Source organism: Dothidotthia symphoricarpi, assembly GCF_010015815.1.
Source record: "Dothidotthia symphoricarpi CBS 119687 unplaced genomic scaffold P153scaffold_22, whole genome shotgun sequence".
NCBI classification, from domain to species: domain Eukaryota; kingdom Fungi; phylum Ascomycota; class Dothideomycetes; order Pleosporales; family Dothidotthiaceae; genus Dothidotthia; species Dothidotthia symphoricarpi.
Window position 1 is genome coordinate 448,319 of NW_022985029.1, and position 22,363 is coordinate 470,681.

Here is a 22,363-nt window from a genome sequence, read left to right on the forward strand (position 1 = left end):
TCGATTACGACGCGTTCGGTAATTTGCGATGAGCATCGATAATGGCAGGCATGAGTGTTTTTAACCCAAAAGTCGAAAGACCACCTCACTCGCATTCCTTCGATCCTACGTTCCGCGTCTGCTCCCACTTCCGGGCAACACTTCCCACCTCCCGCAGTTGGTGGAGAGATAGTCTCGCTAGTCTTGCGGCCCCACGCTCGTTTCCGTCTAGCATCCCGACAGTCGCGAGACATGGCTCCATTGGGCAACACGACTGCCCCACTACAGGAACGTCCATCACAGTCAGACCGCGGGTTCGAAAAGGTGGTCGACTATGACATCTCTTCCTTAGCTTTGGCTTTCGTTCCGTTTCCCTTCAACGCCGGCGGTCTGCATTACACAATGGACGCGCCTGACCTCCGTCGTTTCTCTACTAGCGGTGAGGAGCGATCGCGCTTACTGATGGCCCGCGACAATGCCACGAAACAACAACAATACGGCACAATTGCAGACCCAGCGCAATTGGAAGGCCTGCTGGGTCAAGATGGGACGGTGGAAGAGATAGGCACGACGGCGGGGCAGGAAGCGAGGTTGCTTTTCAAGTACAGCGTTCCGCTTCTGCTCACGTATTTGATGCAATACTCCTTCAGTCTGGTGACGGTCTTTGTTGTTGGACATATTGGGACGGATGAGCTCGCTGCCGTCAGTCTGGCGACGATGACAGCGAATATCACGGGATTGGCTGTGTACGAGGGCCTGGCTACCAGCTTGGATACTCTCTGCGCGCAGGCCTATGGGTCTGGGAAACGAGAACTCGTAGGACTGCATTTACAGCGCATGATTCTTTTTGTCTTGCTGGTCACCATACCGATTGGATGCCTTTGGCTGAGTTCGGGCTGGATACTGGCTGCCCTTGTCCCGGAGAAAGAGCTGGCACATATCGCTGGGCGGTACTTGTCTCTACTCCTTGCCGGCGCACCGGGATACGCCATTTTTGAAGCTGGAAAACGCTTCACCCAGGCGCAGGGCCTGTTCAACGCATCGCTGTTCGTTCTCATTATCGCTATGCCCATCAATATCCTGCTGAACTATCTGTTCGTTTTCGTCCTGCAGTGGGATCTCGAAGGCGCGGCGCTGGCAACAGTCATTTCCAACAACCTCCTACCCTTCCTTCTGTGGGTTTACGTGTACTTTGTCAACCCGAGCTCGCTTGAATGCTGGGGCGGGTTCTCGCGCGCGGTCTTCACGAACTGGGGGCCTATGGTCCAACTAGCAGTCCCCGGAATCATCATGTGCGAGACGGAGTGGCTAGCCTTTGACATCCTAACCTTCTCGACGAGCTATATCAGCACCGTCCATCTGGCAGCACAGAGCGTCGTAATGACACTAGGCGTAGCCATATACCACGTCCCCTTCTCCGTCGGCGTAGCCGTCAGCACACGCCTTGGAAACCTCATCGGCGCCGGGTCTCTCACCGCAGCTCGCACAGCAACGCGCACATATATCCTAACCTTCCTCGCAATCGGCCTCATCGACTTCACCCTCCTAACAGCTCTGCGCAACGTCCTCCCCAGAGCCTTCAGGTACGTCCCCCCATATCCCCACACCACATACCCCGAGCTAACCCACCCAGCACCGACCCAGAAGTCATATCCATCGTATCCAAAGTGCTCCCCCTCCTCGCCGTCTTCCAATTCTGCGACTCGACAACCGCGCTCGCAAACGCTGTGCTGCGCGGCCTCGGCAGGCAGGCTATCGGCGGCTGGTGCAATTTGGTCGTCTACTATGTTATTGCTGTGCCGCTGGCGCTCTTTTTGTGCTTCCCGCTGGATTTGAAACTCGTGGGGCTTTGGGCGGGGTGTGCGGTTGGGAGTAGCTTTATTAGTGTTACGGAGGGGGTTTATATTAAGTTTTATGATTGGGATAGTGCGATTGAGGATGCGAGGTTGAGGGAGGAATGAGATGGGAGGAAGGGAGGGGAAGCATGGGTGTGCGGAAAAGGAGGTCGCATTTGCGCGAAATCGATATAGATTGCGAGTAGCCAGTAGACGGCTTTGGTCACAAAAGGAAAACGGCGATACTGCGGAGTCAGCGAATCGCAGATACATGGCGTATTAATCTAATGTCTGGTTGGACGATTATGATGGTTCCATGCTTTCACCATACTATATAGGCGATGTACTCTTAACGTGAGCTTGATTCAGTACACCAGTTGTTGGGGATGTACTGGAAATAGGCGGATGGCAATGTGGAAAGTATAAATACGAACGGCAAGAATAACTTGGAGGCTTCATTGTGTTAGAAGTTGATTTGAAGTTTGGAATAGGTATTAGGATGTTGATGTAACTCGTACTTTTCGAGACATTGACCTCTGAGAATTACAGGTGCAAAGGAACGTAGATGCTATGAATTTGATCCTTGTATATGTTCTCTCTCTGAAGATGATATATGCTTTTACTATTGGAAACGCCGAGTCCTATATGCCAATTTACCCTGTGCTCGTGCTTTGGGTGGAATTGAGCTCTATTCACATCCAATCTATATGCGTATTTCGTCGCATTATCATTATTCAGCCGTGTTTAATTGTCGAGACACCAAAAAGTATTCTAGAATATCAAACTATTTGAATTAATTGAGTTGTGGTGTTAGTAGATGTGTGAGGAGGAAAATATGCTGGACGTCATTGATTGGCCGAGGATCTTCCGACTACGTCCAACACCTGCACGACACCCCACGACTCCCACGGGCAATTGCACAAGATGCGGCCCTCATACACATGCAGCCGATGCCTCTCGCTGGTGAAGAGGACGCGCCCGCAGCTGCCCCTCCGGCCACTCGTCCAACATGGCGCCCCGCGAAGCCAATCGACTAGATATCACTCCACCAAAAACCAGCCGACCAAGACGTCCATCACACGCAGCCTGTCAACGACGGCGCGGCGGGCAATCGACAAGCCCTTCGAGCCGTACACCTACGTCGATCCCGAGGGTATCCAGCGCACGCGGGTGCTGACGGAGAAGAACCTGTTCAACTCGTTCACGAACTCGCCCATCCCGCAGATCCGCAAGCGCGCGGCCTTTATGCGCCAGCACGCCTACTGCCCGCACCCCGACCACCAGCCGACGCGGGCGCCGCACAATGCCATGGACCTCGAGGCGCGCAAGTCGGCGGCGACGGGGACAACGCCGGCACACGTCGACTTCGAGTGCCCGGACTGCGGCATCCCCGTCTACTGCTGCGAGGAGCACTGGGCCGACGACTACGAGGCCCACCTCGAGGTGTGCGACGTGCTGCGCCAGTCCAACGAAGATGATCACGACCTGCGCAGCGGCCGCTTCTTCAAGGAGTTCCAGTTCGCAGAGGGCCAGATGGAGGAGATCCTCGTCAACATGACCAGCTGGGACACGTACCTGTACACGCGCGACTACGACGCCCTCAACCAGGACCGCGAGATGCGCCAGGCCACCAAGCTGCTGACGTATCCCATGACTATTGCGAGCGTCATCAACGAGCTGAGCCCCTACAACATCCGCAAGGGCGGCCGCATGACGCCCGAGGGGCTGAAGAGCTTTAGTGGTGAGTAACCCGCTCCTTTTCAACTCATATACAACACTGACACCCCCAGCCCTCCGCCACACGCTGCACCCCCCAAGGACGGGCGGCGACGGCACCTGGAAGAACGCCCGCCTCGCGCCCCCGTCGATGCGCCTGTTCATCCTGGGCGCGCGGGCCGAGTCGTCTCTACCGCGCGAGACGTGGATGCAGCTGGCCTACCTCTTCCACCGCGTGCAGTTCTCCCTCCACTTCATCGGCCCCGAGAGCATGGCCAACCGTGAAAAGGAGCTGCCCCTGCCCGAGCGCACGCCTCTCAACCCCTTTGGCGCCGTCGTCGAGGACCGCATCTCCAACGCCATGAAGATCAGCACCTTTGTCGACTACTACCACACCATCCACAAGACGGGCCACTTCTACCCCTACGATCCCTACTTTGACTGCTTCGTCGTCTTCCACCCCGGCTTCGGGAACCCCGCCTCCATGCACGAGTGGGAGGAGACGCTGCCGCTGCTGCTCGAGACAAAGGTCCCTATCATCGCAACTGGTTACTCGCCGTGGGACATGCAGCAGGACATTGACCACCTGCAGAAACGCTTTGGCAACGAGATGGACATGCTGCTCGAGCCGGGCGAGAACATCTTCCGCAGTCTGAGGTGGGATCTGAACGATCTCGACCCGCACGACGTGACGTGCAGTAACTGGGGCGTGTATGCCTTCCGCGGGAAGCGCTATGAGACAACGACCAAGGAGGAGGATCCCGAAGTCCACAGCGAGCGGACAAAGTGATGTATATAGGTATGTAGAATATGTGTATGCAATCTGTAAGGATATTTTGAGCGCTTGTTAGTGCCTTCCCCTGTAACCACGCGTCTGATTTGAAGGAGTGTGTTGAGGAAGGTGCTGTCCTGCCATGTCTATACTTGCCTGCGTATCCATTTCTCCAAACATTCATCATACATCTACATCAACATCACATCACATCACATCACCACTATTAACCAACATCGTCAGCAAACATGACCGTCACCACCGACCCTGAATTTGCCCGTGAACCCCTTCGCGAGAAACGCTCTTTCCGCCGCCGCCTCCTCCCCGGCTTCGACGACCGCCCACCCTTCATGCTGTGGCTGCGCCTCTGCTGGCTCGACGTGCTGACCCAGCTGCTCTGCCTGCTCGCCGCGTTCCTCATCTACACCTTCGTCCCGCCCGTCATGCCGCGCTACTTCCCGCTCTACACCGGCATCGAGCGCAGCCCCTGGGGCCTCCAGCACGGCCACCCCTACCTGAGCGAGTACATCACAACGACGGTGAGCGCGGTAGTGAGTTTCGCCGTACCAGCTGCAATCATGGGCACGATTGGGCTATGGCACGTGCGCAGTTTCTAGGAGGGCAACGCAGCGGTATGGTCGCGCGTTATGAGACAGCAGGGGGGATGTTGTAACTGACTGCGTTAGATCATGGGCCTGGGCTATGCCCTTGCAACGGCTACACTCTTCCAGTCCCTCATCAAGGTCTTCATCGGCGGCCTGCGCCCCCATTTCCTCGCCGTCTGCGCCCCGCCCATTCCCCCCGTCACACCGGGCCTCTCCTCCCTCGGCCCTCGCACAAACACAAATATCTACTACACGCCCACCATCTGCACCGGCCCCGCCTCCCGCGTCACCGAAGCCCAGATGTCGTTCCCCAGCGGCCACGCGTGCGCGGCCTTCGCCGGCTTCGGCTTCCTGGCCCTGTACCTCAACGCGAAGTTCCAGTGTTTCGGCCACGGGGCACGCGGCCGCCATTGGAAGTTGGTGCTGTTTTCGCTGCCGTGGTGTGTTGCTGTGGTTATTGCGGGGAGTAAGGTCAGGGATCGGTGGCATCATCCTGTTGATGTTGTGGTTGGGGCGTTGGTGGGTACGCTGTTTGCGCATGTGGCGTTTGGGATGGTGTTTCGTGGGGTTTATGGGGCGGGGGGGAATGCGCTGCCGAAGGAGTAGGAGGGTTTGGGGAGGGTGGTTGGGGGAAGTAGGGGGTTGGTGGGCTTGGTAGTGAAGTGATACCAGTCTATCCGTCATAGTCCATTAACAAATTTAAGCATCGTTTCTCGCATAATGGCGTACTTTACACGAAACTCACCTCGACATTAACACGAACAGCATGTCAGTCTCTACCTCTCCACCGCACGACGAAGTAATACCGCAACAGAACTACATCATGGCATGCAGCACAATCAACGCATTCAATCCCATCGGTCTGACATCCCCATCCACCGCACAACTCCACCATTCAAATCTCCCAACTCCTACACCACCCACCTACACCCAGCCACCATACTATCTAGCACCCACCCTTCCGAGAGCTTGTATAGCGAGATAACTGCCGGCTTGCTCGGCGGGATGTGTGTGTATATGTGTATGTAGAGCTTGAGAGGGGACGGTGTGGGATGGTGTGGAATTTGATCTATGTATGCGTATGCGTATGTGTGAGGTGGTACGACGTTGTCAAGGCGAGCACAACGATAGATGGGCTGGATGTGCTTTTTGCGTTGGGAGGTCTGCAGTGATGGCTACTTCGTGGGAGATGCGCGGTTGTGTGAGCTGGGGAGATGTATTAGATCAGGGGGTGAGGGGCGAGGAATAAGTTGGTTGAGGTAGCAAGGGCTTGCTTGGGATGTGTGTAGTGCACTGCTGTGCTCTGTTATAGAGTTTTCATCACACTGATATTTACTGTGCATAAAGGGGCTGGATATCAGCTTCTACACTGAGCTACTATACCAGATATTCACTGCGTTGCGTCTATCTGCTTGTGCAACAAACATGAATACGCTATAAACCCAAAATTATAGAGTTTTCCTATGGCCGTGAACTGATATCCCTTATTTATCATTATTTTAGATTTCAGCAAATCCATGCTTGACATGGAAGTTCGTGGAGGCAACATGGTTAAAACTCAGTATCGTAACTCAGAATAGGAACCAAACCCCCAGCCTGTTTGTACATGGTAAATATCGGTAAAATTACACACCACATCCCGCTCTTATCTACACTTACTCACCCACCCACCCACACTTCGACAAAATACCTACCGAGGCGCTCACCGCAGAGCAAAAAAGGGAACGGCTGGAGATGCCGGGGTGGTGAAATCAGAAAGTATCACACCGTTCAGATTGCTTTGAAATAGAAGCGAAGCGAAGCGCGGAGAGGAGAAGACTAGACTTGTCATCGACAACCGGAGACTTTTTGATCGACGTCGGAGACTTTTCATCGGCACGGCGACTTTTTGTTGATGCTTTGAGGCTTTTGAATGACACTTGGAGGCTTTTGACTGACACTTTGAGGCTTTTCGTGGCGTCTTTTTGGACTTGCTTTGAATGGTTGATGAGGGGGTGGGTTGTTGTTGGCTGTGGTGTTGTGTCTGTGGTGGTTGTTATGGATTGCTTCGGCCATTTTGTTCGTCGTTAAAATTGAGCTGTTGTTTGATTATTTGTTTCAATTGCTGAATTATCGCTTTTCTGGTGCTCTGTTAGAGATTCTGCACTGTGTTGTTATCAAACTAAATAGTAGCATCGCGACTATTTGGTGTGCCATGTCGAGGTATCTTGCCACTCATACCCCTATCAGTCCATGATCTGTTTGCTGTGTCCAGCTTGAGCGAAACTAGTTTCAGGCCACCTTACAAGTAATGATCAAACCTTCGTCACGAGCGGCTCCACTTCTCTCCTCTTCAAAGACGTAAGCATTTGTGCCCACGCGACCAACTCTCTAAACGAGGCTCAAGCACTCCTTGGCGATCTCCGTGGGGCGAGTATTGCGGAGACCCCGAGTGTCTAAGAGACTCCGCGGCGCGGGAACTACCGCGAGTGCTGGGCAAATTTCAAGCGAAACTGATACCAGTCTTGGCAGATTGCAAAGTCCGCGCGCTAACACGCCTCAACTACTACGCGATACCAACCGCGATAGACATGTCGGCCTTTGCGGCTGCGCTTATCCCTCATTTTCGCGTCATCTCGCTACCAACATTGATATGGTCGCCACTTGGATCTCGCAAAACAACCGCGCTGCTTTAGTTGGAGTCTTTTCTAGAGTCATATTAGATTCGACGATATTTTAGTTCCGATCTTGGATCAAAGCTGGGGAAGACGCGATTCGAATTCCTGCCTGAAACGAACGGGCCTGTGCTTTGATCAAGTGTTGTCTTGCAACTATGTGAATAAAGATGGGGCCGTTTAGATGGCATCTGGTATGCATGTCAACGCGGAACGAGTCAGCTCCTCGAAACAGCGACCGTCCATGTCGCCAGCATCCCCACGAGCTTCCTGGAAGCGAAGCAGCAGTGGTGACGGGTTTAAGATGCAGATCAGCCAATAGCGTTGGCTCCGTGCCTCGAGACTACGGATACGAAGCGATTCATCCCCGTTAAAGTCCGGTCCACAGCATTGTCCTATTCGATCATGTGCATGGGAATCAGACCATGTGCGTCTGGAGAGCTGTAAACCAGGAATGCGGAAAGTCGAATCCCTTGGCGCTGTTTGTCCCTATGCATGCCACCAGTCGGGGAGGCTGCCTTGACAAACAGACGTGCGCGCCTAGGCGTTTGTTGCTATAGGCGCGCCCAGATTGATCGCTTGCTCTAACCCCCGGTTATGGAACCTTTGCAAGCTATGTTGCAGCGGCCATGGTTATCGCATCTGCAGCAAGTTTCTTTTAGGCTAGTTCCACCAACATCGATCTCGAGAGAGGTCGGGTATACATTTCATCCTGAACTTCAAGTACTCCTCTCGCTTATCGAGAGATGAAAGTCCTGTTTTTCGATCGATCAGGATCACAGGTTCCGAACTCGTATCAGGTCGATTCACGCCGATTGATGAGATCAGAGCCTCCGATTAGATCGTCCTTCTTGAGTAGATTCGAAATGACAAGCCCTGCAATTATCCCCCACACCAAGCGCGTCCACATTCCATGGAGATTCGCTGGTCAGTGCGTAGAACAACTGGAGGAGGACCAGCACCTTGACGTGACATCTGCCACGCCACCTGGCTAGCACTCCTTGGACCCTCACCGCTGCCATCCGATATCAGAAACACTGGTGGCTCTGCTCAACGCAACGTTTCCGCCCGTTTCGTCTCTTGATGAAACGATCCTGGCAGCAGTCCTCAAATAACGCCGCTATGCCAAATCCGTAACCTCTGCAGCAGTGGAGGACGATCTTGTGGTGGCCATGCGGAGTTGAAGCTTCTATCTTAATCCCATGCACCTCACCGTACCCCTGTTGGAGCTAATGTGTATATCGCACGTCACCCTTGGCGCGTCCTGTCAACGTTTGTCTCAGGCTAGCGGAATACATGCATGGCCGCCCCACGTGCAAGAACGTTGGAGGGCTAGCTGCATACAGGCAAGGACCCTGTCAGAAGAATTGTGGAGAGTGGCTTGTTCTAGTATTGGCCAACTAGAAATGAGCTCTGAGTTCTTCGCGTGTCTTGGTCGTTGAGGAATGGGGCGATATTCCAGGTTGAAACGATTCCTCAGAGACATTCCTGGTAGCGAACTACGCGGGAACGACGCTATCTTAATGTCAACGAACAAAGGCGGTTCTAGTCTCCATCTGATCGCGCGACGCCGCAAACCAGCATCAATTACCCATGTTCGTCCCGCTCTGAGCATTCATTGTCTGTGCTAAGATGGTCAAGGCTGTGTAGGCAGTGGCGTGCCGAAACCGATACGGGCGTAGTCAGGTACCGGGTTGTTGGTTCTGTGGTGCGTCTACTGATCGACAGCACGCATTCTTTCAGAGCCCCCGCTACGGAGGTCAGCCCCGTGAGGTACGAAAGTCCACATATATTAGTTCGGATGGTGCCTGCTCGTATAACCCCAACCAACACGTTGACCACACTTACCGCAGAGTTTCGCCAGATCCTCAAGACTTGCGTCTCATAGATAGATATCATCTCAGTAAGACCATCAATGCTTCGATCTCGTTCCATCTAACCAGGTCAGCAATCTTGAACTCAGTATAATCCTCCACAACACATTCACCATGATGGAGCAACGACGACTCGCTCCATACACTTCAAGTCCGCCCTACCAAGGGATGATGGAGATGTCTCTGTCTCATGAGTCACACCACTGCGACGCTCACACTTCGGCAACACCCGAGTCTTGCCAAGGATCGTTCGATGAGCACACAAACTTCCACAGCATTCCCCACGGATACGCCGAATTGCCAGCCTCAAGAGAGCCAGAGCATTCGTTCGAGCCTTGGCTGATGGAGATCCACCCTTCCGCCAGCCCAGTCTCCACAGTCCACTCTTCCATGAGCCTTCCAGAGGCCACATCAACACCATACGCCGATACTCCGCTTCCACTGTATCATTTGCTCGAACAGCCGCTGCCACACCGTCCCAACAGCTCTACAAGCCATCCGACCTGGATGAGCAGTACAGAGGCAGCTTGGCAATGCTACTATGCCGAAAGCGATGTCTGGACCACCCAGCAGCTTCCTTCTCCAGCTTGGAGCGGTGACAGCTATGGTCTGCCCCTGCCATCTATGTGCAACTATTTCCCCCCTATCAACGACGCCAGCCTCACAGCGTTTTCAAATCCCGTGCATGGCCAGCCTTACGTCGAGAGTGAAGCCTTCCACATACCACTACCACCAACGTTTGAGGATGCAGAGAGTCCAGATGTAAGCACTGACACGAGTGACTCGGAGAGTGATGTCTCAGAGTATGAAGATGGCGCGGCCATCGACGGCCGACGCAAAGACTCTGCCTCCTCAAAGCAGAGGAGCTCCAGACCAAGATCGCCTCTAGTCAAGGTTGTCAAGTGGGACGTGCATGTCGACACCTACAACCAGCCCGAGGTGCGGCACTATATCTGCCCCTTTTCGAAGGACGCAGACATCAACGGCCGGAAATGCGAGCAGAAGTTTGTGCGACCTGAGCATCTCCGCAGACACGTCAAGACAGTGCATGGAAACCAGAAGGACTACTTCTGCAAGGTCCCCAACTGCACGCGAGCCTTCTCCCGCGGCGACAACCTGCGAGACCACTACTGGACGCACTTGGCTCGGGGTGGCCGTGCCGGAAAGAACGACAAGATGACGCTGCCTGAACTCAAGGCGATCTTGGGGCCCAAGGAGAAGAAACTGATTCGGAGGCTAAAGCACCGCCTTCACGTACAAAAGCTGAAGCAGTGGCCCCCCAAGTCCAAGCTTTGAGGATGGCGTGAGGCGAGGCACTTTGAATAATTTCGGTTTTGTTATGGGATACACGGCGTTGAAGCGGTATGGCCTATTTGTGTATGAACTGTATGATGATTGTGTATTTTCTATTCTCTGGTGAATATTCAATTTACTCTGTCGCTATGTTCTTTGCTCTTCTCATCATCAGCCAGTGAATGGTGTCGCCGATCATGATTGCCGTGCCGAAGATGCCGTTTTAATCGCAACGATCGTGTGTTCGACCGAGGGGCAGCGGATGTGACTCGCTGCCCCGCCACCTCGTGTCAGTATTGCTACCGGAAGCCGTCATCGAGGGCAAGCGAGCTGCACTGTGTGGGAGCAGGGACATGCCGATCGGCTGCCGCCCTAGACGCTCATTTGTGGTCACGCAAGCTGCGTGTAGGAGATCAGGGAAGACCCTGTCGGGGGTGACGTCTTTTGTGGTGAACGCAAGGTGTTCGATAACGGTCGGGTCGTGTCCGTGGGTGTCGTTTGTTCAAGGTTTGCACCAAGTGGGGAGGGATCCACCCGAGTGCCACACTAATCTCGCGTCTATTATGCTTTGCCGCGTAGGAGGTCCATAGCAATTTCCGCGCGTGAGCAAGCGAGACACACGCGGTGCGATGCTTGGATGAATAAAACATCTCTACACGTCAAGCTTTGGGTGTCAAAAAATACTGAAATGGTATTGTTTTCATTGGTTGAGATATTTTTTCCAGACGACAGGTCATGGCGCTTAAGATGACCAAACAGCGTCAGGCGCATACGCCTCCTCCGCCTAGATTGAGCGCGACTTCCGCCCGTCATCCGGCTGGTCTCAAGATGGGTTAGGAGCCAGCTCGACAGACTCAATATAGGCTAGAGCCCCCCCAACAGGCTCAGGAGAGGCTAGGAACACACCCTAGAAGTCCACTCACCCACGTTCGCATTAAGTCCAGAAAGGTCAAGTCAGACCCTGGCCGGCACGCTCTGAGCAAGACCTCTCAAGCGTCTGATCGACCAGGCTGTAGTACTTAGGGGATACTAGCCAAGAGCTGTTCCGAGTGGCTGCGTCAGAACCGACCATGATACATGGATGAATTCGTGACAGAGATCGGCCCAAGGCCCTGATTCAATCACCCCTGCACCGTCAGTGGTCAGTTATTCACCAGAATCGCATGCGAAGCCTCGGAAACGTTACGTCTTAGGAGAAGTCCCCAAGCCTGTCCTTGCGAGGGCGACGTTCGACAGTTTGGTGGAGCGAGCACGTGGATCAGCTTCAGTGTCTCTTGGTACAGTCCCCCACTTATTCCCGACCCCTTCGCTGAATCGCTGATCACTCCAGCCTGAGGTGGGGCTGTTGAACTTGACTGGAATCTGCTTTGCGCTCATGTCCCTAGCATGACTGTCATTGTGTCTGAGGGATCAGCGTGAGGACGTCGCGCATTCTCACCGCCGCAATACCTCATCTCTTTGGTGGTAAAGCTGCAATGTAACCTCATTGCGCATGTTTGCTTGTTATCTCACCTTGAACAAGTATGCGGGAGAGCTTGTCGTCCTCATTTCTGTGATGCCTCCTAGACACACAATCCTCTGGCTGGGGTCCCCCGCTCAGACTCCTCGATACGACATGCCAACTCAAGCCAAGAGCAACTCAGTTAAACGTCGCCGGATAACCGCCTCGCCGCAAAGAGTGCGTGGTGCGCCTATCTGCGGTGTCCACTACGCAACTGCATATGCGAGATTTGACTTGCCGCAGGCAACACTCGTGATGTTGGAACTGTGTCCGTCCATACAATAGATCTTCATGAACACGGTATGTCAGTCTTTCCGCCTTCTTCGTCACTCTGCTACTTCGCCCAGAGCAAAAGTCCGTCCATACCCATCTCCACATGTCCAATTGCAACTAAGCAGACACGGTTTCTCAGTATTCTGCAGCATTTTCAGCTTGTGTGTTTATGCAGCACACAATCTAACCGCACTTCCCAAAATAGTCCTGCTCACATCTAGAATACATCAATTGTTTCATCTGCGATTGACATATGCACATGCATCTATTGAAAGTCACAAGATGGTATGTGACGCATGCAGACACTGCGGTTATGCCCTTGCATGAGCAATGCGGGCGTTTCTAAAGCAGCGATGATGACCGACATACGTGCGTAGCAAACGTGGCTGCAGCGAGGCGCGACGAACAATGTATCGAGAAGGAAGTGTGGTGACAATTGCGGTGAGATCTTTTACGAGTGCGTAGGGAGAGTGTCGATGGGTGTGCAGGTCGGTTACCACATCTATTTGCGCCAATGAAGGAGCCTATGAAGGGTTTGATGAAGGAGCTTTGCAGGATCCTCTCGTCTTATCCGGCACTCGTTCGATTCCGCTTCGCACTGTGCTTGTGGATTGATACGGAGACGGTAGAAGTCTGCAACAGCCATGGTCCAGGCACTCATTGATTGAAGTCAAGCAACCGATTTCTCAGAATCTCTTCGCTGCTTCATGACGAGCCCCAGGTGGCGTGATTGTCGCCCCACTTGTAACTGTGACTCCTCATAGATCGTCGTCAGAGTATCCCATTGCCTCATTCCTGGGCCATTCATATCTCAGGAGAAAACATATGCACCACGTATTCCATCTCACGAGATGGAGAGCACTGAGGGAGCTATGATCGAGCTACACTCGGGGATACCACAACAACTGAGCCGGACAGAGTCTGTTGGACCTTTTGGCTACCTTGCTCCCCTCAAAGAATAGGTACTACCAACATCGCACTTCTGACCAGGGGTAGATGCTAGAGTCTCAAGGAGCCACGCCTTCTCGATGTTGTTTAACGGTGCAGTGACATATCCATAGCAAGTTGGGCGAAGCGATGAACTGGACATGATATCAGGGGTGCAAAGAAGTTTGTTTTGCACCATACAAGATCTGAGAGGAGCCCATACTGACACATCTCAGGGGTTGAATACCAGCAAACATTTACGCCTCAGTGTTTCTCAACATTTGTCCTGCAATCACCGAAAACCCAGTCCACCTACGAATATGAAGACTTGGGATAGAACGATGCAACTCAGCGCTCCCACTCGCACACACTTTCACTGGTCATGGTGACAACACCACACGTTCTGGGGTCATGGTTGTTCCTACGAGATACGTAGAGGTGATAAAGATGGCACTTACGTCCGGAACATAGGATGTTGAGCGTTAGGTTAGCAAGACATGTATATCAACGAGTGTGAGATCAGGAGAAGTAGATAATAGTCAGGGACTGTGATTGTATCTCCGTAATTTAGCAGCCTGTTGCCACTTTGCAGACCCAGTGGCGAACGATGTTCAGATCAACAATTGATTCAAGTTTCAGATACTTGCCAACTCGCAACGAGCGCAGTCAGTGAAGGGGAACAGTTCGCCCACACAACCTAACTTAGCACTGAACTGAACCAGTCTATCTTCAAGCCCAGAAATATGTGCGAATGTACCCAAGAAGATCATAGACACACACCAGTCACGGCCGTAACTCAGATACTGTGAAGTCAAAATTGTCAGCCGCTGCAACCGAACACATCACACATCCAACCACACCTATCAGAAAACCCATCCGCAACAGCACTCGCCATCTAGATCTCACACGCCAGAACCCTCCTCCGACCGATCATCTTCGATCATCTCGATCCAGCCCGATCAGCATTCCATCGTACATCTCCAAGACCAGTCCCTAGATCAGCCCAATCCGCACTCATGAATCCTCCCAAAGCCCCACATTCCAATATGATCCTCTGCGTGTTGTACACAAGGATGAGCACTCGCCTACTCCGTCCGTCGGCATCACTTGCGTGGGATGTGACTATAGGATTTGAGTGGAGCGCACGTTGCGGAATGCACGAGCCGGTGACGGACTAGGATCAGATGGCCGGGGTAGTGTTGTTCTGCGTTGAGGGCAAGCTGTACTAGCGTGCGGTTATGCTATTTTCTTTTGCATTGCTTTGGAGTTTGAAGGATGGGTGACCGGGTAGGTGATTGGTAAGACGTGCGGGGAGGGTGGGTGAATGACTCGAAAGAGGATGGTGCCTTGTCCGTGTTGAGGCGAGGTGGATGCGAGGGACAGCTTTGTGGAGTGCTAGGATGGCGATTTCCGTGAAGGGAGACGGTAAGTCTAGTCGCGGCTGTACTGTGCGTGTGGGATGAGCTGGGGTGGAGAGGCATGTCCTACGCCCAATGCTGAACTCCTCCCCTGGGGTATCCACTCGAGAATATGCGCAGTGAAGCACGATCACATGTTCGTTAACCAGCTCCACTCGAACCCGTCGAGTCCCCGCTTTCCAAGCGATGCGTGTGACTCTCGTTTGTCAAGCTTCTCTCATCGCCAACGCCCCCGAGAACCTTCAACCCAAAACACGACAACCCCATGAGAAATAAGACTAAAGACAAGTGCAGCTACAACCCTCAAGGTAGGCAGCAAAACAGCTTGTGTATAGCGATGCAGATATAAGAACGCAGACACATACCTCTTTCACATGCACGTGAGGTAGGTGCGCGGCAGGAGCTCACGAAAGTCGAGATGTTGAACAAGTATCATCTGTACATTGTTGACAGTATTGTCTACTATAAGGGCTTGCAGAGCTCCTTGTTGGTTGTCATCATTCTCAGCTCTGACTCTAACCCACATTCAACGTAAGCAATAATCATTCGCAGTCTCGTCTTTATCTTGAGCTGCCACGCGCCAGAACCAACGTCGAGCCACTCTTAACGAACAACAGCGTGGGTTATCTAGATAAGCACAGCCGAGAGTTTCTGTCCGTAGATGTGGAAGCTAGCTCGGTTTGCTATGTGGGTGCCATCACAATCATCGAGAAGACCGAGATTGACATGGACAAGGCAAAATCGAACTGAGAATGCTCACAAGGGTCGTGTTTGACTTCTCTCACCCTTTTCTTGCCACTGTTTTGATCGGCAACCGAGTATATCCTTTTTTGGACAACCGTTTTGCATTGCATGTATACCGGATAGGGTTATTCGTTGACGCCGTCATCATCATCATTAGCAATATGAATTCATGTAGCGATCCAGCGAAGAGTAAGTCTATCAAACACGCAATGACCAACCACTTGCACCATTCTTAACCCATGAGCTGTAACTGGTCTGTCGGCGGCCACCTCGTCTGTGCAAAACTCAGACACCTCTTGATGCTCTGCAACCACTTCCGCGTAATCTCGTCGCTCATGATGTGCGCCGCGTTCTTGTCGCTCTCGTGCAGCTTCTCTCTGGCGCTGCGTTCGTGAATGCCCACCATGGTGACACCAATTGGCCACGCTGCCTTGCCAATGCTGAGTCGCAAGTACCCATCGTTGGCGTCGACGTAACGTCGCTCCTGCGCAGCATGCACAATCTCGACGACGGGATCGAGGATACTGGCTTCGAGGTCGAGCTTCTCCAGCTTCTTGAAGAGTGGTCGCATGTTTTCGCGGGCTTGCACCATGGCGGCGTAGGCTTGCTTGCCCTGGTAGCTGGTCTGCACGTCTTCGTCTCTGCGTGCGAGGGTGGCATCCCATTCCGTCAACACCATGGTGAAGTAGCTCGCCAACTGTCTGAAAAGGAATTCTCTTCCGTCTTTGTCCTTGGGCACCTTGAGCTCTACTTTCATATCCTTCTCTGGCACCAGTTGCAGCGTCGTGGGTATTGGCCCGTCCGTCATGATGGCTGCGAGGTTGTCTGCACCCACGCGCTTCTTGTACCGCTTCAGGCGCTGCTTATGCGTCTCCCCGAACAACTTTGCTGGCTCGTCCAGAGCCCTCAGCTTCGCTACCAGGTCTTCGTCTGGCATGTCTTCGTCCTTGGGTATTGGTGTGCCCTCATCGTCTCCCTCTTTCTTCTTTGGCGGAAGTTCCGGCAGACCAAGACGCTTTCGTCTCCTGCTCTCTTCCGCCTCTTCCTCGTCTTCCCTGCGTCGCCGCGACTCCTCGGCCAGTCGTTGCCGCTTCTCCCGCCGCTCGGCTTCCCGTTCAGCTTCGTCTTCCTCGGCCTTGCGTTTGTGGGCTATGCGGTCTTGGCGCGCCTGCTCTGCGGCTTCTTGTTCAGCGCGATAGGCAGCCTGTCGTTGCGCCTCGACCTCGCTGCGCTTCAGATATCTCTTTTCGCTAGAGTCAGCGGGCGCGGTTGTGTCCTTGCCCTTTTTGATGTGCTGGGACATGAGCTTTGCAAAATCCATGTTGGCGACGAGGGAATGATGTTTGGGAGTTGAGTATGTTAACGTGAAGTGCAGAAGGATGTTGGGATTGCGTTGGCCGAGGCGCTAGTGGGCGCGCGTCTGTCGCGAAAGCTGATCCCTCCATTCGACCTCACGCGTCAAGCCAAGTCACTCGTCATCGTCACTTTGTGCCCTCCAACACATACTCCCAGGATCGCAGGCCTACTGTGCAAGCTGAACCATGGCTGCTGAAGCTCCCACAACCGTCGATCGGCACACTACTACGCCTTTTTTGCTCCGTCTGTGCTACAAGCAAGGCTCATATCACAGGTAAGCTCCATATATAGTCCTACTATTTCAAGAAATACGTGCCAACTCATACAGGCTCGACGAATTCGACCCAACCCTCCCTCGTCTCCCATCACACATCCAGATCTATACCTGGCCTAACTGCAACCTGCGCGAACTATGCAAACTGCTCCTCGCCACATATCCAAAGCTGCTATCACACCCATATGCCGGAGCCCGCATCGCCTTCCGTCTCGTGTACCCAGACATCCAAGGATCGAATCGCCCAGGCGCACCAGGTCGATTTATTTCGCGGGACATAGGCTCCGTCATTGTTGGCGCCGCACATCCTGAAGACGAAGACACAGAGATGGCTGAGGGCGGAACGATGGTGGAGGAGGCTTTGAAGCAGCTCGACGGAGATCCTGAGAAGACACTGGGCGACGTCAAGTTCTTGATTGGCGATTTTGTTTCCTGCGCTATCCTGCCACCCTTGCCGGACGGTGGTGTGCCAGCAGCTCCCCCGCCCATCTCGGGACCGAGCAGAGGACCGCCACCTGGACCATACGGCGGACGAGGAAGGGACAACGGCTTCGGTGGGCGCGGTGATTTTGGGTACGGAAGAGGAGGCCGCGGGGGACGGTTCGACGACAGGAGACTCAGTGGAGGAGTACCATCGGGCGAATGGAGGAGGGGCGAGGCACCGCCAGATCGGGAGCCTGGCTTTGGTAGAGGGGGAGGCGGCGGCGGTAGTGCAGGCGGGAGCGGCGGCGGTAGCTGGCGTGGACGAGGCCGGGGAAGGTGGTAGTCGGAGTGCGAGCGTGTCAGCTAACAGGAAGCCACAGCGGCGCGGCGAGGCCAAAACGACCAAGAAACGAATTAGGAAGTGTCGTAGGGCCAATTGATGTGCCAATCGCGCAGAGACCAATCTGCAGTAGATGCCTCCTTCGGCGTCTTGAATGATTCACGTAGTAGCCCGTAATAAAATAAGGTAGGCTGCATCTGTCCTTCATCTGCGATACTTCTCACTTGTTCTTATGAGCTACACTTGAAAGTCTGAGCTAATACTCATACAAAGGCGACCTTGGTAGTGCAGAGAGCTACACGTTTGCTACAGTGATAGCATGGGAGGGTGTGGTAGTAGGCCGTTAGAGCAAGGCGTTTGGTTCGAGTACATACTGCATATCAGCGGATCAATACTCACGTTTGCCACTACGGCACATGTTGCTGAAATGATGGATGTAATTACTGGGTATACTTCACACTGCGGATGTTGCTGTTAGCAAAGACCTTTCTGGACGTTATTTGTGGGGCAAATCCAAACCTGGCCCTCACCCAATTGTCATGCATCTACCTGTCTGACATCACCGAACTCTTTCGTCGACCATCCGCAATTCAATTCTCTGTCCACACTCGCCACTAATCCGTGCAACTCAGTCGTTCGAGAATACACAATGCGCGAGGTTGTCACGCTGCAGTTTGGCCGGCAGAGCAATTATCTCGGTACTCACTTTTGGAACGCACAGGTGAGTCCAGTGGCTGCATCTCAAGCTCTTCATCTGCGAGCTTTCCTACTGCACTCAAAATTTGCCTTTAACAACGACGTTGATACCCTGGAGCATTAGAGCTACCCGTCGTCAATTTTTCTGCATATGTTTTCTCATTGCCCCTCTAATCAGAATACCTCGTCCCACGTTACTCCAACTTCACCTGTTCCATATCCTGAACTTTTCTCAAGGAATCATATTTCACATATCCACCCGAGCCAGAATCTCCTGTCAACCATGATGTCCTGTTCCGGCCAGGAACCGCCCCGGATGGCTCCGACACCTTCACGCCCAGAACGCTCATATACGATCTGAAAGGTGCGTTCGGAAGCATGAGGAAGACCAACGCATTGTACGAGCACGAGGATGACAGGAATATACTGGACCAGACCGGTGTGTGGCCCTCGAAGCCTGTCGTACAGCGCTCTCAACCTATCCAGCAATCGGCCTTCCAGGAGCACCTTGACGCCGGCCTGGACCCACCGCCACTGAGTACTTCGAGTGTTCGATACTGGTCTGACTACAGCCGAGTGTACTATCACCCCAAGTCAATTGTTCAGCTGTCAGAGTTCGACGTCAACGATCAGCTTATGCCGTTTGAAAGCTGGGAAGTCGGTATGGATCTCTTCGAAAAGCTTGAGCGGGAAGTCGATTTAGTCGACAGAGATCTACGGCCGTTTGTCGAAGAGTGCGACGGCATCCAAGGGCTGCAAATCTTCACTGGTGTTGATGACGCCTGGGGCGGTTGGACATCTGGGTGGATAGAGCGGCTACGGGACGAGTATGGCAAATTGAGCATATGGACTTGGGGACTAGGAGACCAAGGCGCGAACACCACAGTCCCGAGGGTAGTATTTCCAAACCGGCCAAAACTCTTGAGCTTACACATCACAGGAGAAGCGACTACAACAAGTCGTAAATGCTGCACGATCACTGCACGCCCTCGCCGAGCATTCCTCTGTTTATGTACCCATATCTAACAAACCATCCAAGCTCGCGAGGTATCTGTCGATGGACGCAACATCGCCATGGCATATTGGCGCTCTACAGGTTATGGGAGTTGAGAGTATGACAATATCGTCTCGACTGAAAACATGCAACGGCGGCCGAGGAACACTTCAAGACCTCGAAGACACCTTCAACAGCACCGGAAAACGGCGGATAGCCAAGCTTGAACTGAGCGTCGCTGATCCAGAGGTTCTTTCAGAGAAGGTTGCGGAAGAGGCTGCGCAGGCTGAAAAGCAAGGTTCGATGGCATCAAGAAAGACGAGCGAGGGTGACCACGAGCTGAGCAGCTTCGACATCGACGTCTTCACAAAGGACTACAGAGCCGCCACAAGAGCTGGGAGAAAAGAGCATGTTTTCGGCAGAGCAGAAGCGTTACGAGGGGCATGGAATCTGCCTGACAACGAGCGTGATCCTCGGGATCGATTTGATCAAGGACCGGCGGTGCAGAGGTATGTTGTTTCGTCTCGAGCGTCCTCAGCAACGTGCTCATATGCGCGCCGTGCTATTCTTGCGCAATACGAGCTTCAGCCACGTACTAACCCCTCCTAGGTTTCCTGGGCCCGTGTTGTTCCCATTACTCGACAGCTTCCCAAAAACAATGTTCGACGTGGGATCAAGACATGCCAGCAAACTTGCCGTCCACGCCGGACTGACCACGAGCACGGCTGTGGCGGATCAAGTGCGAGCCATTGAGCAGCTTGTCAAGCGGTTGGTAACAGTCAATGAAAGAGAGGCACTCTGCGATGGGCTGCAAGTGATAGCAGAGGAATATGATGAGGGATGGGATAGCGGTACCGATAGCGATGACGATGAGTAGTTGCGTCGACAGTCTTGCTTTCGGTGTCAACCATTTTCGGCTGCAGCACATGACCTGCTTGGAAAGACGACGCAAACACACAAGACGACAAGCGATGATTGAGCCAAGTCACTCCCAGCCTGCGATATGATAGCAATAGCACCCTGAGATTGGACGCCTGTTACCCTTCCAAACAGCCTTATCCCGGTCGCATGCATGCTTGCACGCGATCGATACCGTAACAAACACGAGCTGACACAGTGCTCAATATTGTGTTCGGCGGTGTGATGCAAGTGAGGTGCTCCAGGTGCACCGCGAAGTCAAAGCTGCCTGCAGTTTCGGCCATGCGTAATGGATGACCGATTTTCAGGAACTCGCAATTGACCGCTGTGGGTCGACCGACCATCTTCATCTCAGAACGAGCCATCCGATATCGCCTCGAAAACGGAATCGCGATCTGCTATGCAACAAACAATTCGCAATGTCAACAGAATCCACACTCGCGAAGATTGGCAGCAAAGCGGGGGTGCGGTTTCGTGCATAACTTGGTGACGACATGATCTACTAGACAAAGCCCAACGTCTTGTAGTTTGGGTACGGCCGCAGGGATTTATCTGGTTGGTTGGAGAAAAAGAAAGAAAAGAACACTGCCATTCCTGTACATGTGGAGCTTCAACCACTCCTTTGTGACGGGTCGGACACAGCTCCGCATGCTAGGAGACGAAAGATGTCTCCACCCCAGTGCAGCGGCAGCTTCTGCAGGAACGCCAATGGATATAGACGCGCTCGCCTTACGACAGAACAACTGCGGCCAGACGATAACAACCATAAAACGAAAGTGTCGTTGTCACGGCATCCGTAGAGGCGGGGGAATAGCGGGTGCAAGCGGACGTTTTTCAGCCTTCCGCGCTTTACCAACAACGCCCCACCGCGAAGATGGTGCGATTCTTTGGATGAACTGGCTTGTTCGGCGGTCACCATGCAGTCCAGTCGAGTGCGAAGCCCATTGCGCCACCGTCCCGTAGCTACAGGGACGCTGAGCTCTCGCGCAAAGAAGCTTATCTCTGCTTGCTTTGCGAGTACTTGAGAGGCGAACGCTGTAAACACAACAAGCAAAGAGAGCACGACTCAACAAGTGCACGATGAGGTCTGTTGTGCCCTGTGGGAACAAAGGCACAGTCGGAGATCATATCCCGTCACCGAGGTTGTTGGGAGATCGTCAGCTGATCGGATCGACCTAGCGTTGCTATTGATAGGAACACGCTTTGTGGCTTGTAACCGTCTGCCCTAACCCGGCGACGTATCGCGCACGTATTGGAGAATTGGGCCGGTTGCTGGGCCACCGTTACATCATCAATCGGCGCTGAATACTCACGACTGATGAGCAGTCGTTTACCAGGGCTCAGGATGGGGAATGAGGAGTAATCTTATGTACCATGGAGCCTTCGAACGCGTTGCAACGTCTGGACCGCATCATGGCTAACCCCACTCATCAACTCTGGGACGCTGGTTGAAAGTGATAGCAAGGCTCTGGATTCATTATAAGTGCAAACCGACAGGTATGTATGAGGATCGAGTGGACACGCCAGCAAATACAGTGTTCGCAGCTCACTTCGCCGCTCGTCCCTGCATTCTGCTGGGGGTCCGACTTACTATATCGGTTAGTCATCGCATCATACCGGTTACGGACTGCGGTCTTCGTATTCAGAACTCTTTGGATCGGCTCCAGCCATGGAAATAGCCTGCCGCATTGGAAGGTAACCGTGGGTATGCGAGGAACGATCTCGGAGACCCTTGATCTAGTGCTCCACTCGATGTATGCAACCCAACCGT

At 53.4% G+C, this 22,363-nt stretch overlaps 8 protein-coding genes across 8 annotated transcripts; 6 read left to right on the forward strand and 2 right to left on the reverse strand.

The window, feature by feature from the left end:
• Window positions 1-107: 107 nt before the first annotated feature.
• P153DRAFT_350001 (MATE efflux family protein) lies at window positions 108-2,224 on the forward strand. Its single transcript, XM_033666269.1, has 2 exons — window positions 108-1,562; window positions 1,613-2,224. Exons 1-2 carry the CDS (start codon window positions 232-234, stop codon window positions 1,938-1,940), a joined length of 1,659 nt encoding a protein of 552 aa, XP_033519153.1. The 5' UTR covers window positions 108-231; the 3' UTR covers window positions 1,941-2,224.
• Window positions 2,225-2,738: 514 nt separating this feature from the next.
• On the forward strand, window positions 2,739-4,320 carry P153DRAFT_379370 (uncharacterized protein; the record flags this gene model as incomplete). Its single annotated transcript, XM_033669861.1, has 2 exons — window positions 2,739-3,555; window positions 3,605-4,320. 2 exons carry the CDS (start codon window positions 2,739-2,741, stop codon window positions 4,318-4,320), a joined length of 1,533 nt encoding a protein of 510 aa, XP_033519154.1.
• A 230-nt stretch (window positions 4,321-4,550) lies between these two features.
• P153DRAFT_390231 (PAP2-domain-containing protein) lies at window positions 4,551-5,513 on the forward strand (the record flags this gene model as incomplete). Its single annotated transcript, XM_033670904.1, has 2 exons — window positions 4,551-4,904; window positions 4,989-5,513. The coding sequence occupies 2 exons, from the start codon at window positions 4,551-4,553 to the stop codon at window positions 5,511-5,513; spliced, it is 879 nt and encodes a 292-aa protein (XP_033519155.1).
• A 1,073-nt stretch (window positions 5,514-6,586) lies between these two features.
• On the reverse strand, window positions 6,587-7,176 carry P153DRAFT_370677 (uncharacterized protein). The gene has a single exon (XM_033669094.1). The coding sequence runs from the start codon at window positions 6,960-6,962 to the stop codon at window positions 6,777-6,779; it is 186 nt and encodes a 61-aa protein (XP_033519156.1). The 5' UTR covers window positions 6,963-7,176; the 3' UTR covers window positions 6,587-6,776.
• A 2,341-nt stretch (window positions 7,177-9,517) lies between these two features.
• P153DRAFT_370678 (uncharacterized protein) lies at window positions 9,518-10,847 on the forward strand. The gene has a single exon (XM_033669095.1). It carries the CDS (start codon window positions 9,550-9,552, stop codon window positions 10,729-10,731), a length of 1,182 nt encoding a protein of 393 aa, XP_033519157.1. The 5' UTR covers window positions 9,518-9,549; the 3' UTR covers window positions 10,732-10,847.
• Window positions 10,848-15,823: 4,976 nt separating this feature from the next.
• On the reverse strand, window positions 15,824-16,912 carry P153DRAFT_360944 (potassium channel regulatory factor; the record flags this gene model as incomplete). Its single annotated transcript, XM_033666947.1, has 1 exon — window positions 15,824-16,912. The coding sequence occupies one exon, from the start codon at window positions 16,910-16,912 to the stop codon at window positions 15,824-15,826; it is 1,089 nt and encodes a 362-aa protein (XP_033519158.1).
• Window positions 16,913-17,052: 140 nt separating this feature from the next.
• P153DRAFT_326177 (uncharacterized protein) lies at window positions 17,053-18,326 on the forward strand. Its single transcript, XM_033665289.1, has 2 exons — window positions 17,053-17,221; window positions 17,276-18,326. Exons 1-2 carry the CDS (start codon window positions 17,133-17,135, stop codon window positions 17,985-17,987), a joined length of 801 nt encoding a protein of 266 aa, XP_033519159.1. The 5' UTR covers window positions 17,053-17,132; the 3' UTR covers window positions 17,988-18,326.
• A 591-nt stretch (window positions 18,327-18,917) lies between these two features.
• Window positions 18,918-20,551, forward strand: P153DRAFT_301190 (mtDNA inheritance protein dml1; the record flags this gene model as incomplete). Its single annotated transcript, XM_033664370.1, has 3 exons — window positions 18,918-19,574; window positions 19,621-20,195; window positions 20,284-20,551. Coding segments are annotated over 3 exons (1,500 nt in total), but the record flags the coding sequence as incomplete, so codon positions are not given.
• Window positions 20,552-22,363: the final 1,812 nt, after the last annotated feature.

Bases quoted from the DNA above. Each gene is read 5' to 3' on its own strand.
- P153DRAFT_350001 (XM_033666269.1), top strand. From the start codon at position 232: ATGGCTCCATTGGGCAACACGACTGCCCCACTACAGGAACGTCCATCA. The intron at 1,563-1,612 runs GTACGTCCCCCC...TAACCCACCCAG, and splicing joins GTCCTCCCCAGAGCCTTCAG to CACCGACCCAGAAGTCATAT.
- P153DRAFT_370677 (XM_033669094.1), bottom strand. From the start codon at position 6,962: ATGGCCGAAGCAATCCATAACAACCACCACAGACACAACACCACAGCC.
- P153DRAFT_370678 (XM_033669095.1), top strand. From the start codon at position 9,550: ATGATGGAGCAACGACGACTCGCTCCATACACTTCAAGTCCGCCCTAC.
- P153DRAFT_326177 (XM_033665289.1), top strand. From the start codon at position 17,133: ATGGCTGCTGAAGCTCCCACAACCGTCGATCGGCACACTACTACGCCT. The intron at 17,222-17,275 runs GTAAGCTCCATA...CAACTCATACAG, and splicing joins AAGCAAGGCTCATATCACAG to GCTCGACGAATTCGACCCAA.